Source organism: Cavia porcellus, unplaced genomic scaffold (assembly GCF_034190915.1).
Source record: "Cavia porcellus strain 051 isolate PalLab524CR breed Dunkin Hartley unplaced genomic scaffold, mCavPor4.1 scaffold_26, whole genome shotgun sequence".
In the NCBI taxonomy this organism is placed as follows: domain Eukaryota; kingdom Metazoa; phylum Chordata; class Mammalia; order Rodentia; family Caviidae; genus Cavia; species Cavia porcellus.
In genome coordinates, this window is record NW_026947509.1 from 41,906,827 (window position 1) to 41,922,366 (window position 15,540).

The window sequence follows — 15,540 nt, forward strand, 5'->3', positions numbered from 1 at the left end:
CAAGTATCAATACAATGCACCAACATGGGCAAGGCCTGCTGTTCTGAGTGAAGGAGTCTTGGAGTCCGGCACAGAAGCCTGCCTGCTGCATCATTAGTGTGAAATTCTAGAAAGAACTACAATGACATGAAGCCATGGCTCTTGCTTCTCTCCAGCCATTCTGTATGTCACTGCTGGAGCCTGGTAGCCACCTTACCACTCACTCAGGCTCTCTTAAAGTACCTGTGTGTTCACAGATATGTATTCAGGCTAATTCAGTCTCTGGGCATCAGAGATTTTTAGTCCACAACACCCCTGCCCCTAAAAGAGAAGCTTCAAGAGCTTCTCAGAAGACATGTACCCAGAGCTGAGCGTCACTGCACTCAACGATCTTTCTAAGTGTGGAATTGTAACTGATTAGTTGACTCTCCATTTAGAGTCCTTCAGTGACTTCTCCCCGTTGTTTGTACCAGGGATCAAACTCACAATCTCGCACTTGCCAGGCAGGTGCTTATGACACAGAGCTATATCCCCAGCCACTTCTTGTTTTTAAGAGAAACGTTAAACTCTCTGACCAGCTTATGAGGCATTTCAAGAACTGAGCCTTTCCTGGATGCGATGGCACATGCCTATCATACTGTCACTTGGGAGGCCGAGCCAGGAGCTAAATGAGTTCAAGGCTAGATTGGCCACACAACTTTAAGGTCAGCCTAGACTGTAGAGTGAGACCCTGACTGAAAAAACAAAAAGAGTTAAAAAATGAAATTAAAAATATCCGAGCCTTACATGCTTCTCCTGCTTTTTTTCTCTTTTACTTTGTCTTTCTTCGTGTCATTGGGTTCAGCATTATGAGAACCCATTTCCAGATACAGCCCTCTTTCTTATCTTTTCAATAGACAATGCCTCTATATAGGTTGTGGCTTTTCACTTCTGCTCTGGCTGCATTCTTCTTGTTGTTTTATAGGTCTTACCCCAAGTGTTTGCTTCTCTGCAGAGCTCTCTCCCTAGATGAGGTGTTCTCCATATGTTCCCATCACACTCCCAAGTCTTTCCTCCTAGTGTTTACCAAGCCTGTTTAACCTTTGATCCTAGGTCCTCTTCACCTTCTCTCCTCTGCCATCTAGATTCTAACTTCTTAGAAAACAGGTTTGGGGGTGGGGAGATGTCTGTAATCCCAGTACTCCAGAGGCTGTGGCAGGAGGATCTCCATGAGTTCAAGGCCAGCCAGGGCTACATAGAGATTTCAAGGCCTGCCTGATCTGTATATAAGGATACTCAAAAAACTAACAAACGGGGCTGGGGATTTATCTCAGCGGCATAAGCTCCTGCCTTGCAAGTGTGCGGTCACGAGTTCGATCTCTGGTACCGATAAAAAAGAAAAAGACAAAAAAAACAAAAACAAAACTAACAAACAAGCAACAGGTTTTGTTCACTGTTGTAGCTTAATATCTAGAATAATGCTTCCTGTGTTGTAAGTACCCAATAAATACTTGCTCAAAAAGGAAGGGAAAAGATGTTTCCGTTTTTGTTTTTGTTGGGCTTTGGTTTGTTAGTTGGCTTTATTTGTCTGTTTTTTTGAGACAGGGTCCCACTGTGTGCTTCAGGCTGGCCTTGAGCTCATAGAGCCCAGTCTGCCCTCCAGCTCATGTCTTCCTGCCTCATCCATCCTGGTTAGTGCTGAAATTACAAACATGCCACCATACCCAACCCATTTTTGTTGTTTTTCATATGGAAATGTTGCCATGTTTACAGCATTACTATGCCTACATTTTTGTTAGCATTGCCAGTTATTTCTGTATAGTAAGGTGTTATGAGTTTATGGCTTAAAGACACATAAAGCAGCATAGTGGTTAAAAGTAGGAGCACAGGAAAAGTCAGGTAAAAGTTTGAATCCTGTACCACTTACCTTCTATGTGCTCCTAAAGATTCCTTTTAATTTGATTGATCGATTGATTGAGACAGAGTCTTGCTATATAGTTCAGGCTGGCCTTAAACTTACTATGTAACCCAAATTGGCCTCAAACTGACAGTGATCCTCCTGTCTCAGCCTCCTCTATGCCCAGCGCCTTCTAATTTGAATGTGTAAAATTAGAACATTAAGAGCAGTCCATGGAGTTTTTCTGGTATTTTTAGAAGTGTTTTTGTTTAAATGTGTTCTCTACCTGGAATTTTTATACCTGTAACTCATGTAATGTGTCTTTACACAAGTAGGAATTATGGAATTATTTCACACTAGGAAAGTTTAAGAAGTTGTCAGATGGAGCCGGGCGTGGTGGCTCACGCCTGTAATCCCAGCACTCGAGAGGTTAAGGCAGGAGGATCGTGGGAGTTCAAGACCAGCCTGGGCTACAAAGTGAGCTCAAGGCCTGCCCAAACTGCATAGAGACCCTGTCTCAAAAAAGATAAAAAAAAAAAAAAAAAAAAAAAAGTTGTCAGGTGACGACACTGTTAATATGTGTAGAAATTTTAAACTGCCTCTTCTGAGATGAACACTCCAGAAGGCCAAGGCAAGAATATCACCCAGGTAATTTAGCAAGTTAGTGAGAGAGAGTCTCAAAAGAAAACATTTTAAAAAGAGGGAGCTGAGGATGTAGCTCAGTGTGAAGGCCCTGACTCCAACCCCCAGTACCAGGAAAAGCATTTTTAACTGATACCAAAAAATATGAAAGTTGTGCGTATGAATGGACACTGTGATGTTTTGATGCATGTATATACTGTGTGACATTTAAGTTAGGCGAAATATGTCTTTAATCCATTTCAAATTGCTTTTTGTTAGTGTGTGAGATCTGGGTCCAGTTTTACTCTTCTACAGGTGGATATCCAGTTTTCTCAGTATTACTTACTAAAAAGGTTAACCTTTCTCCAGTGCATATTCTTAGAACCTTTGTTGAAAATCAGTGGAATGCAGAGGCACAGGCTGTCTGTTCAATTCCATTGTCTCTGTGTGTGTGTGTGTGTGTGTGTGTGTCTGTGTGTCTGTGTGTGTGTGTGTCTGTGTGTGTTTTAACTAGGTACTGGAGATCGAACCCACAACCACGTGCTTGAAAGGCAGGCACTTATGCCGCTGAGCTAAATCCCCAGCCCCTATCTGTGTGTGTTTTTATGCCAATGCCATGTTGTTTGGATTACCATAGCTCTGTACTATATTTTAAAAGTAATATGATACCTCGTACTTTAGCTATTTAGGGTTTTTGTGGTTCCATACAAATTTCAGAATTTTTTCCAGTTCTGTGAAGAATGTCAGTGTTTTGATAGGGATTACACTAAAGCTGTGGATCTCTGTAGTATGGACATGTTTACAATGTTAATTCATCCAGTCGATCAACCAAGTTTCATAATGTTCACTTTTACCTCCTTGGTTAAATTTATTCCTTGCTATTTTGTTTTACTTTCTTTTATTTCTAATTATTATAATTGGGATCACTTTCTTGATTTTGTTTCAGATAATTAGCTATTGGCATGTATAGTAACATTACTGGCCCCGAGGGTTGATTTTTGTATCTTGCAGCTTTGCTGAGTTTGTTAATTGTGACTGTTTTTTGGCAGAATACTTAGGTTTTCTGTGTACAAAATCTTGTCATCTTCAAGCATCAGCAGTTGGACTTCTCTTCTCCATTTCTGATTATCTTTCTTGCCTGATTGCTCTGGCTAGGACTGCCAGTACTGTGCTGATTAAAGTGCTGAAAGTGGGCATCCTTGCTATGCTCCAGGTTTTAGAGAAAATGCTTGAAAGCTGTTCCTCATTCCGTTGTTTCTTTCTTTTTTTTTTTTTTTTTTTTTTTGTCTTTTTCTTTTTCATCAGGACCAGGGATCGAACTCACAACCTCACAACAGCCTGCTTGCAAGGCAGGCCCTTATGCTGCTGAGCTAAATCCCCAGCCCCTTCAGTTGTTTCTTTGTACCCCATTTGTTTACCTTTTTGTCATAAAGAGATGTTGAGTTTTATCAAATGCCCTTTGTGTGTCTATTGAGATGATTATAGGATTTTTTAAAAATTTTATTTAAGGAGAAAAAAGAAAAAAAACAAAAAACAAAAAGGGTACAAGTTATACAGAATTTCAGAAAAAATAAACCGTAGGAAATCCTAGTAAATTACATTGTTATCTTAGAAATAGTTGTTGAGGGGCTGGGGATTTAGCTCAGCGGCATAAGCGCCTGCCTTGCAAGCAGGCAGCCGTGAGTTCGATCCCTGGTACCAATAAAAAAGAAAAAAGACAAAAAAAAAAAAAAAGAAATAGTTGTTGAAGTTACAAAATTAAAGCATATAGAGGGGACTTTCAAACAGTGAGACTGCAAACAGTTTTGTTCAATGATCCAACAAAACTCAGTAATATGGTTATCTATCTTATACATTTAAATATATATGTAGTTATATCTTTTAGAGAACTTTCTTTTGCTTTCTTTTGTACAATGACAATTACACATTTTGGGTTTTATTACTCTCACAGTTCTTATTACTTTTTTTTTTTTATGAAACAAGTAAAACCAAATGTGACATACCAAGGCCAGAGTCAGTCAAATCAAAAGGATGGACATAAGACATAATGTAAAAACAAAATACAAGATGATCAACAATGGTTACCATAATGCCTCTTGTTATCTTAAAAATAATTGCCTATATCATCAGTTATAATAAAATTGAACAAAACAGTAAAGAATAAGACCAATAAGACCAAAACATTGGAGACATTAGAGGACTTCAAAAGAAGATAATAGACAACCAAATGGGCATCACAATGAATCTTACTGTCTTCATAGTTGTTGCCTATACTTTCAAACTTGGTACTATCAAGCATAACGGAATAGAGGAAAATCAGTCAAAAAAGATGGTGAGGACAATACAGAGTTTCACATCAAGTTAATATGAAATCAAAGTGGGTTACTATAATATATCCTGCTGTTTTTTATTTATTTTTTCATTAATTAAAAGAATAAAAATGAAAAAGTAGATAATAAAAAGGAGATTGAGATAAAAAAGAGGGCATAACAACAAAACAGCGCAGGTCAAAACATAGCCATTTAAGCAAAATCGTGTTTCACCACAAGATAATCTCGACATAATAGTAGTTACCATAGTGTCTCTTCCCTTAAAATCTTTTGGTATAACTTTGTATACTATAGCATCAAACATATCAACACAATGTAAAACCGTTCAAGAGAATGACAGTATTACAGTGTATTTAGAATCCACTAACAGAAAATGAACAATGGTTTCTGTATAATCTCCTTGTCTATAAAAGTTTTTGTTTATATTATCACATATAATAAAATCCAATAAGATACAACACGTTAAAACCGATGGAGACAGAACAAAAGCTTGAAGAGACTTCAAAACAAGAGGATATTAAATCAGCACTACCTATTATGATGTCTTGTTTTCTCCAAAATGGCTGTTCCTACCATCCAACCTTCTCTGCCTCATTTCTGTTGAGCTCTTTTTTTCTGTCATTCGTTGTCAGTTTGTCCTCTTCATTTCGCTTTTTGCTCCATTCATTGTGGCCGCTCTGCCACTGTTTCTGCAATCTTGGTATTTTTCATTTTTAGAATATCCTGCAGTAATCTCTGTAGAGTGAATTGGTGGTTGCAAATTCCCCTAGTTCCTCTTTCTCCTGGAAGCACCTTGTTTTTCCATCAATTTCTAGGGACAGTTCTGCAGGATATATCAATCTTGGCTGGAGGTTATTATCATTCAAAGCTTGAATTATTTCCCCCCACACTCTTCGTGATTTGATGGTTTGTGCCGAGAAGTCTGCTGTAATTCTGATGGGTGTTCCCTTCTAAGTGATCTGTTTCTTGTCTCTGACGGCTTTTAGTATTCTGTTCTTATATTGGATTTCTGGAATTTTGATTATTATATGTCTGGGTGTTGCTCTGCTTGAGTTGTAGGTGGCTGGGGTCCTGTATGCCTTATACATCTGAGTATCTTTACCTTTTGCTAAATTAGGGAAATTCTCTTGGATTATTTCTGTGAATAGTTTTTGTAGTTCATTTGCTTGAGTCCCTACTTCTTTTATGTTCTTAATTCTTAAGTTATAGATCCTCTTATGGGGCTGGGGATTTAGCTCAGCGGCATAAGCGCCTGCCTTGGAAGCAGGCAGTCGTGAGTTCGATGCCCGGTACCGATAAAAACGAAAAAAGACAAAAAAAAAAAAAGTAAATATAGATCCTCTTATCATCTTCTAGTCTTTGTATTATTGCTGTTTGTTTTCTTGTTATTTTTAAGAAGTTTTTCATTTCATGCTCCCACCTTACAAATCTGTCCTCCAGTTCTAATAATCTATTCTTAGTTTCTTTCAAGCTGTTATGCCAGCTTTCAATAGAGTTTTTAGTTTCCTGGTAATCTCTTTGAACCTGCTTCACATATTCTATGTTTTCTCTATTTTCTCCATCAAACAATTCTCCCCTTTTTTTCTGTTCTTCCATTCCACCATCTGTTTTTTCTTGGGCGGTGCTTAGCATTTCTCTAACTATTCTACTTATTTCTTGCTTTATTTCATTAAATACTTCATTTTTGAACTCGTCTATGAGGCTCTGGAGATACCACTTTACGTCTATAGGTGCCGTGTTTGATATTGCATGTTTTCTGTCTTCATTCTCTTTTGCATTTACCTTTCCTGCATCAATGTTCTCAGGATTAGGGATTGAAGACCCTTTCTTGTTGCTCCCTTTTCCCATACTTTTTGTTCCTTCCATACAAGCATATGTAGGAGGCCCAGTTTCTTTTTCTCTCTCTTTTTTTTTTTTAATTTAATTTTTTAAAAATTTTATTTAAGGAGAAAAGAAAAGCAGAGAAAGGGTACAAGTTATACAGATTTACAGAAAAAAAAATAAACAGTAGGAAATCACTAGTTAATGGATTACATATTGTCATCTTAGAAATAATTGTTCAAGTCACAAAATTAAAGCTTGTAAAGTGGACATTCCAACGATGATACTGCAAACAGTTCTGTTCAATGATCCAATAAAACTCAGTGATATCATTTTCTATCTTATACACTTAAATATACATGCAGTTATATAGTTTAGAGCACTTTTTTTCCTCTCTTTGGTACAATGACTATTACACATTTTGGGTTTCATTGCTCCCACAGTTCTTATTACTTTTTTGGAAGAGAGTAAAACCAAATGTGACATAACAGAACAGAGTCGGTCAAATCAAAAAGGTGGACATAATAGATAATGTTAAAACATAATACAAGGTGATCAACAATGGTTACCATAATGCCTCCCGCTATCTCTAATAGAATTGCCTATATCATTAGTTATAATAAAATTGAGCAAAACAGTAAAGAACAAAACCGACAAAACCAAAACACTGGAGACATTGTAGGTCTTCAAAAGTAGATAAAAGTCAACGAGAATGGGCGTCATAATGAATCTCATTATCTTCACAGCTGTTGCCTAAACTTTTGAACCTGATACTATCCAGCAAAACAGAATAGGGGAACATCAGTCAAAAACAAGATGGTGAGAGTAATACAGGGCTTTAAATCGAGATAATGGAAAGTCAACGTGGGTTACTATAATATATCATGCTAATTTTATTTATTTTTCCCTTAATTAAAAGGATAAAAATAAAAAAGTAAATAATGGAGTGGAAATTGAGATAAAGGAGGACATAACAGCAAAACAGCGCAGATCAAAACATAACCATTTAAGCAGAATAGTGTTTCACCACCAGATAATCCTGACATAAATGTAGTTACCATATTGTCTCTTTCCTTGAAATCCTTGAGTACAACTTCGTATACTGTAGCATTAAATATATCAAAACAATGTAAAACCATTTAAGAGAATGACAGCATTACAGGGTATTTAGAATCGACTAACAGAAAATGAACAATGGTTTCTGTATAATCTCCTTGTCTTTAAAAGGTTTTTGCTTATACTATCATACATAATAAAATCCAGTAAGATACAACCTATTTAGACCAATGGAGACAGAAGAACAAAAGCTTGATGAGACTTCAAAACAAGATGATACTAAATCAGTATTACCTATTAAGGTGTCATTTTCTCCAAAATAGCTGTTCCTATCATCCAATCTTCTCTGCCTCATTTCTGTTGAGCTCTTTTTCTGTCAGTAGCTGTCCATTTGTCTTCTTCATTTTGTTCTCTGCTCCATTCGTTGTGGCCTCCCTGCCACTATTTCTGGGTTCTTTGTATTTTTCTTTTTTTTAGAATATCCTGCAATACTTTCTGTAGGGTTGAATTGGTGGTTGCAAATTCCCCCAGTTCCTCTTTATCCTGGAAGCACCTTGTTTTTCCATCAATTTCCAGGGACAGTTGTGCAGGATATCTCAATCTTGGCTGGAGATTATTATCTTTCAAAGCTTAAATTATTTCCCCCCACGCTCTTTGTGATTTGATGGTTTGTGCAGAGAAATCTGCTGTAATTCTGATGGGTGTTCCCTTGTAAGTGGTCTGTTTCTTGTCTCTGACAGCTTTTAATATTCTGTTCTTGTATTGAATTTCTGGAATTTTTATTATTATATGCCTGGGTGTTGCTCTGTTTGGGTTGTAGGTAGCTGGGGTCCTGTATAGCTCATACATCTGAGTATCTTTACCTTTTGCTAAATTAGGAAAATTCTTCTGGATTATTTCTGTGAGTAGCTTTTGTAATTCATTTGTTTGTGTCCCTACTTCTTCTTTTATGTTCTTAATCCTTAGTTATGGATCCTCTTATCATCTTCTTGTCTTTGTATTATTGCTGTTTGTTTCTTTGTTATTTTTAAGAAGTTTTTCATTTCATTCTCCCATATTACAAATCTGCCCTCCAGTTCAGATAGTCTGTCCTTAGTTTCTTTCAAGCTGTTATGCCAGTTTTCGATAGACTTCTTAGTTTCTTGGTAGTCCCTTTGAACCTGCTTCACGTATTCTATGCTTTCTCTATTTTCTCCATCAAACAATTCTCCCCTCTTTTTCTGTTCTTGCATTCCACCATCTGTTTTTTTCTTGGGTGGTTCTTAGCATTTTTCTAACTATTCTGCATACTTCTAGCTTCAGGTCATTGATAACTTCATTCCTGAACTGATCTATGAGGCTCTCTATATGGTGCTTTATGTCTATTGGTGCGGTGTCCGCTATTACCTGTTTCTCATAATTGGGGGCCGAGGAGCCTTTCTTGTTGCTGCCTCTTCCCATATTCTCTGTTCCTTATATATGCAAGCTTACATAGGAGGCCCAGCTTCCCTCCCTGTCAGCTACAGCCTGATCGAATTGCGCTGGTTAGGTGTTCCCACCCACCGCAGCACACCAGGAAGTTCCAGACCAGACAGCCTACGCGGGGCCTGCCCCTCTCGGCCACAGTCAGGCTCTGGGATCTGGGTTGGGCTAGTGTAGTGGGTCTGCCAGCAGTGTCACGTAGGCCAGGCACTTTTCACCAATCCCACCTGAGAGGGGGATGTGTGGCTGAAGTCGCCATCGCGCCCTGCTCCCGCAGGACAGCCCGGGCCCAGAATGTCCTCCGCTGGAGTCAAACTGTGGTAGAGTGTCAGTTTCTCTCACTCACCTCACCACAAGTCAGTGCACGCCTCCCTGCCCATCCTGTTTTCGACTCCGTTTGCAGATTCCCATTCTCAGAACTTCCGCACATCTCTCTCCTTGCGGAGCTGATATAGAGGCAGCCGCCTCGCAGCGGGAAACCCAAATCGCAGCTTCCAATGGTGCGGGCTCCAGCCTCCACACTGAGGCTTTTCTGTTCCTGTTTTAGCACCAGGACTGCATTCCAAGTTGGTTTCTCTCAGCCCAGTTCGTTCCTGAGTCAGCAGAGCATATCTCCACCAGCTTATGTCTCCTTACTCCGTACCCTTCCTGACTTCTGAGCCGAGTCTTTCAGATAGCCTCCGTAGTAGCTGTTATCTGTCTGCCATGTTCTCCCAGAAGTCCCTTCTTTTTTTCTCTTTTTCTGTTACAGTTTGTTTGAATCTGCTGGCTAGGTGTTCCCGCCCACTGCAGTGTACTAGGGAGACACATACCTGGGCAGCCTCTGCTGGGCCCACCCCTCCAGGTCAGCCTACTGAATGCTTCACTGCTAGGGTGCACTGCCAGGCGCAGGGACCTGATTTGGGCTAGCCTACTGGATCTTAGTCCACGGCATCACCAGGTCAAGCGCTCCCCACCACTCCTGCTTGAGAGGGGAATATGCGACTAAAGTCACTGCAGGGCCCTGTTCCAGCTAGTCTGCTCGTTCCCAGAATGTCCTCTGTTGGAGTCTCCTAGTCTATGGAAGGGTCCCTGTTCTGCTCACTCACTGGCAGGTCGATGTAGGGCTCCCTGCCAGTCCCACTCTCAACGCCGTTTGGTTCGTGGATTCCAGCTCTTAGAGCTTTCGCACGTCTCTCTCCCTGCCGTGCGGATTGGGACACTGTATTGGCAGCAGGAAATTCAAATCCCGGCTTCCAATGGCATGGGATCCAGCTTCTGCACCGAGACTTTATCTGTTCCTGTTATAATATCAGGATTGCATTTCCAGTTGGTTTCTCTCAGCTTAGTTCATTCTTGGGTCGGCAGGGTACATCTCCTCTCATGTAGGACTCCTCACATGGCACCGCTCCTGGATTCTAAACTGGTAATCTCAGAGAGCCTCCATGGCTGCTGTTATTTGTCCGCCGTGTCCTTCTCTGATGACTTGTAACATCACCATCGATCAGGTCACATGATTTAACATGGAGTTCACGACAGAATTCCAAGCATGCATGCTCCTCTTCTCTCTCCACCAATATATAGTTCCACACAACACAGATCTAAGCCAGTTTTGAAGATGTGCACCAGATCTTTATGGCTTCAGATACTGCTGAGCCCTGAAGAATGTGGACGTGCATACAGACCTTGCATCTCCTGACCAACTCTGATGTGTATGCCCTCCCTGAGGTAGCCAAAGCGCCACACAGGGTTAGCACAGCCACGCAGAGCTGCCACAACCCACTGCACGCACAGCGCCGCCTACATTTGCAGGTCCCACAACCGCCTCCACTCTACACCCACGTGCTCAGTACTGATCATATGATTTTGATATTCATTCTGTAACGTGTATTGCATTTAATGACTTCAACAATGCTGTTTAAAATTTTTGAAACAGGTACTGTCGGCAAGTGCTTTGTGAAACGGTTCGAACTACCAAGTTGACCCCAGTTTCTGCCCAGCTTCAAGATACTGAAGGAAAGATTGATCAATTCATTATTCCTAGAGAGGTGGGAAACACAACATTTATAACTCATTTAGATGCTTTTGCCAGCTCTTCTAATATGTATTTAAAATTTTTATTGCTTAAAGTAAGTAAATGCTATATATTAGTTATCAAAGACACAATCTTTTAAAAAAAAAATTCCAAAATAATATGGGCTTAAAGTTCAAATAATAGAGAAGCCTTCCTTCCATATATATACTGTTGTCCATAGTTTAGTATGTTTTTTATATGTTTTTTTCTATGTATGTTACACTCTGTGCAAACACATGTATACATGTCTTAGAAATTGAATTTAAGTATAAAAAGTAGCCAGGCATGGTGGCACAGGCCTGTAATCGCAGCATTTATGAGACTATGGAAAGAGACTTGCAGTAAATTTGAGGTAGGCTGAGATACATAGTGAGTTCAAAGTCAGCCTAAACTCTGTAGCAAGACCCTGTCTCTTAATTAATTAGTTAATTCAATCCCCAGTACTGGAAAAGCAAGCAAACAAATGCATGAAACTGTAGGATGAATTGATTTTACCTTCACCACCTAATTTGACTTGCTCCCTTTCAGACCCTGGTCCTGTATGCCCTCGGGGTAGTACTTCAGGATCCAAATACGTGGCCATCACCATACAAGTATGAAGTAACTGTTCCTACTTCATGATTGCTAATTTTTATGTGTTTACATGTTTTGCGTTTCTCTTTTTCTAAGTTTTGGGGAGAAAATTCCGTTTGTGACAATAATACAATAAACAAAAGCCACTGCCTTCCTTTCCTGTGTTCTTTGATCTTTTTCCTCTTCCATGAATCTTCTGTCTGCTACTCTTTTATTGCCACTTGTATCCTAAGATCTGTTTGCCTCATCTCTGCATCTTTAAGCTCAGTAGGATTCTGGAATTCTTTTGTTGTTAAGCAGGCATTGCTTATGCTGGGTTTCTTTTTCCACTCCATTGGTCACAGCTATTCTGCTCCATAGGAGAATCCAGAGATAGGTGTTGTGTCATGTGTATATGTGTCATGTGTGCAGACAGGGCAAAAGTGAAGGACAGAGTTACTGTTGTTTAATTCCCAGAAGCGTAGCTGGTAAAACCACCTCAGAGCAGCAGTGGAGGATTTATTGTCCTAGAAAAAGGTTACAAATGGAGTTAATTTAAGATTAGACAGAAGTGCTGAGACTTCTGATATTGCTGCCCACAAAGTACTCAGAAAATCTAGTCTACAAATTGAAAATGGTGGAAGAAATAGATTCTCAAATGTGGAAATGATCTTTAGAAGTCAGATATAATCAAATTTAGGAGATACCGGTGGTGGCATTTTGCCTAGATATAGCCTTCCTGAGGCTGGGCACTTGCTTCCCCATACCATGTGGAGACCCCAAGAGACTATTGATAGCACCAGGAGTGCACAGGCCTGAGACAGACCTCAAGGAGGGTTAGATCGTTTGTGGTTCTGGTATAATTGTCACAAAGAGGAGGATCAAAATGTTCACTGAACTGATTGATGTCTGTGGCTGAGTAATATTCCATTGTGTGTAGGTGTCAGAATTATTCCAACTACTCACCTAATGAGGGATATTACAGTTGTTTCCAATGTTTCGCTGTTGTAAATGAAATGCCTGTAACCATTCATACAAGTTTTTGTTTGAACATAGAATTTCCTTTCTTGGAGGCCGGGGATATAGCTCAGTGGCATAAGTACCTGCTTGGCAAGCATGAGGTTCTGAGTCGATCCCTGGTACCAAAAAAAAAAAAAAAAAAAATTCCTTTCTTTGGGATGTATTTGTGGCCAAGAGTCATGGTAAAATAGGTGTTTAGTTTAGCATGAAAGTGCCAGGCTGTTTTTCAGAAATTTTCTACTACTACTTTACCAACACGTTCAGTTTCTCTGCAGCTTCATCATTTATTATCATTATTTAAAAATTTTTCTTGTTCTATTGTAGTGAGTTTCATTGAGTGAACTGCTGACTTTAAACTTACTCTCCCTGTAAAAAAAGTATTTAGATGTGACTTACTTATTAGAAAAAATGCATAGAGGGCCAGGGATTTAGCTCAGTAGTTCAAGTGCTTGCCTGGTAAGTGCGAGGTCCTGAGTTCGATACCAGGTACCAAAAAAAAGAAAATATGCATAGAAGTACAGCACTGATGTGGACATGGTGGCACATGCCTGTAATCTCAACATCCAGGAGGCTGAGACAGGAGGATCACCATGAGTTCAAAGCCAGCCTGAACCACATAGTGAGACTCTGTCTCAAAAGCGAACAAAAAACCCCTGAAAAATAGCAGTGCAAAACTGCTACAACTACTACTGCTACTGTGCTGGCAGTGTATCAGAGTACTACCTCTCAGTGAAATTCGGTGACTGGAGTGGATGATAATGTAAATATTCTTTTTTTTTTTTTTTCTTTTTTTTGCACAGAGAATCAAACTCATTACCTTATGCTTGCCAGGCAGGTACTTGTGCCACTGAGCTAAATCTCTGGCCCAGATATTCTACCTGAAAGATGAAATACATCAGCTTTAAATACTAGACTGAAAAACCATCAATTTTGAGGGGCCAGGGGTTTAGCTCAGCAGCACAAGCTCCTGCCTGGCAAATGCAATGTCATGAGTTTGATCCTTGGTACCAAAAAAAGACTTTAGGTTTTGTTACAAAGCTGTGGTTTATTTATGTCAATATGTAAAATACCAGTGGAGCTATATTGTGATTAACCCCAAATTTCTTTCCAGGTTTGATCCAGATCGCTTTGATGATGACTCAGTGATGAAAACTTTCTCTTCGCTTGGATTTTCAGGCACACAGGAATGTCCAGAATTGAGGTGAATAGTGGAGCAAATTACATGAAAGGAAAAGATCCTAGACTTAGAACTTGGGAGGCTACTATTGAAATACAGTGTTTAGTAACTGGTCAGTTTTCTTGCTTCCTAGGTTTGCGTATATGGCGGCCACAGTCCTTCTGAGTGTGTTGGTGCGGAGACTCTGCCTCCTTCCTGTGATGGGGCAGGTCGTGGAAACAAAGTACGAACTGGTTACAGCCACAAGGGAGGAAGTCTGGATCACTGTCTCAAAGAGAACTTAAAATTGTGCACATTTAAAAATTTTGTTAAATAGACTGAAGAAAATGACCATTTAGAAAATACATGATAAGTCCAAGTATCATTTTATAATGTAAATGCCTAGTGTTACTTTATTATGTAAATTTTATATTAGATTTTCTTAATGCATGAAATGCACTTATACTTAATTACACCAATATATTGATACGTCCAATAGAGAGCTTAGTTTTCTATTTTTAATTTTTATTTTATAAGCCATTATTTTTATCGTTTTCTTATTTTGATCTCTAAAATGAATATTCTAGAAGAGAGAAATTATCTTTTTTTTTTTTGAGAAATTATCTTGTACAAGTTGGAATCGTTTTTTCTGAATGTTTATAAAGAAAAACACAGTCCTAATTGCTTTTTGTACTTTAAATGAATCACTTTAAAGGGAAATAAAGAGGATTTACTATAATTTCTCTTTTGGATTATTTTTATCTCCTGGCTGTTAGCTTGCTTTGATCATTTCTGTTAAGTTTGAATAATTCATTGAGTATTCTTCCATGTATGTTTGCCTCCCCACACATCAGTGCTCATTCAGGGGTTCACAACCAGGCTCATCAGGAACAGGCCCAATCCCCTGGATGATGCTGGATGTGCTTGGAAGCAGGCCTCTCCCATGACAGGCCAAAACGAGCTGGGGCCTCTGTTGCACTGGACATCTTGTAGTGCCCTATTATTCTACTAATTGACATCTGTGGAAGAAGCAGAATTCTTAAGTGTGGGTTTTATTATTTTGTCGCATTCTAGACATAATAAATCTGTCAGTAAAAAAGAAGAGAGCTGGACTGAAGCCCCACACCTGTAATCCAGCCACTTAGAAGTCCAGTGCAAGAAGATTGCAAGTTCAGTGCTAGCTAGCAGAGGTAATGTAGACCTGTCTTGGGGGAGGGGAGAGAGAGAGGGAGAACAGGAGGTAGAGAGAATCAGGGTTTAGAGAAACAGATACCACACAAGATACACAACTGTGTAAGAAATTACAAGATCGGCTTACAGTGGTCAGCCACAGAGTCAGATGAGCAGACATTCAGGGGCCGAATAGTGCCAGAAGCCAGGAAAGACGACCAAGCTGAAGGCCCAGCACTGGAGCTCCGAAGAAGAAGCATCAGCAATGAATGCCAACTCATTTGCCTTTTATTGTATGCACGCTGCTCGGTGAAGTGCGTGCAGCATTCACACTATCTGTCTGCCTTCCTCCTGCACAGGCTGAGGATGTTACAAACCAAAGACCCTGGTCCCTGCGGAATCACTTAAAGCTCTGACCACCTCAGATCTACACAGTGAACAATAA

At 39.6% G+C, this 15,540-nt stretch overlaps 1 protein-coding gene across 5 annotated transcripts in view; it reads left to right on the plus strand.

Annotated features, from left to right (window-relative positions):
* The window catches only part of LOC100713954 (cytochrome P450 20A1), a 62,701-nt gene extending 48,037 nt beyond the window's left edge, over positions 1-14,664 (plus strand). For 4 of the 5 annotated variants that reach the window (XM_063237285.1, XM_003474449.5, XM_063237287.1 and 1 more), the window contains 4 exons: positions 11,060-11,171; positions 11,726-11,790; positions 13,881-13,970; positions 14,080-14,664. In XM_063237285.1, the coding sequence (XP_063093355.1) occupies positions 11,060-11,171; positions 11,726-11,790; positions 13,881-13,970; positions 14,080-14,230 (418 nt within the window). In that variant the 3' untranslated portion in view covers positions 14,231-14,664. The remainder of the gene's footprint in view (positions 1-11,059; positions 11,172-11,725; positions 11,791-13,880; positions 13,971-14,079) is intronic. The other variant, XM_063237286.1, reaches the window with a different exon arrangement.
* Positions 14,665-15,540: the final 876 nt, after the last annotated feature.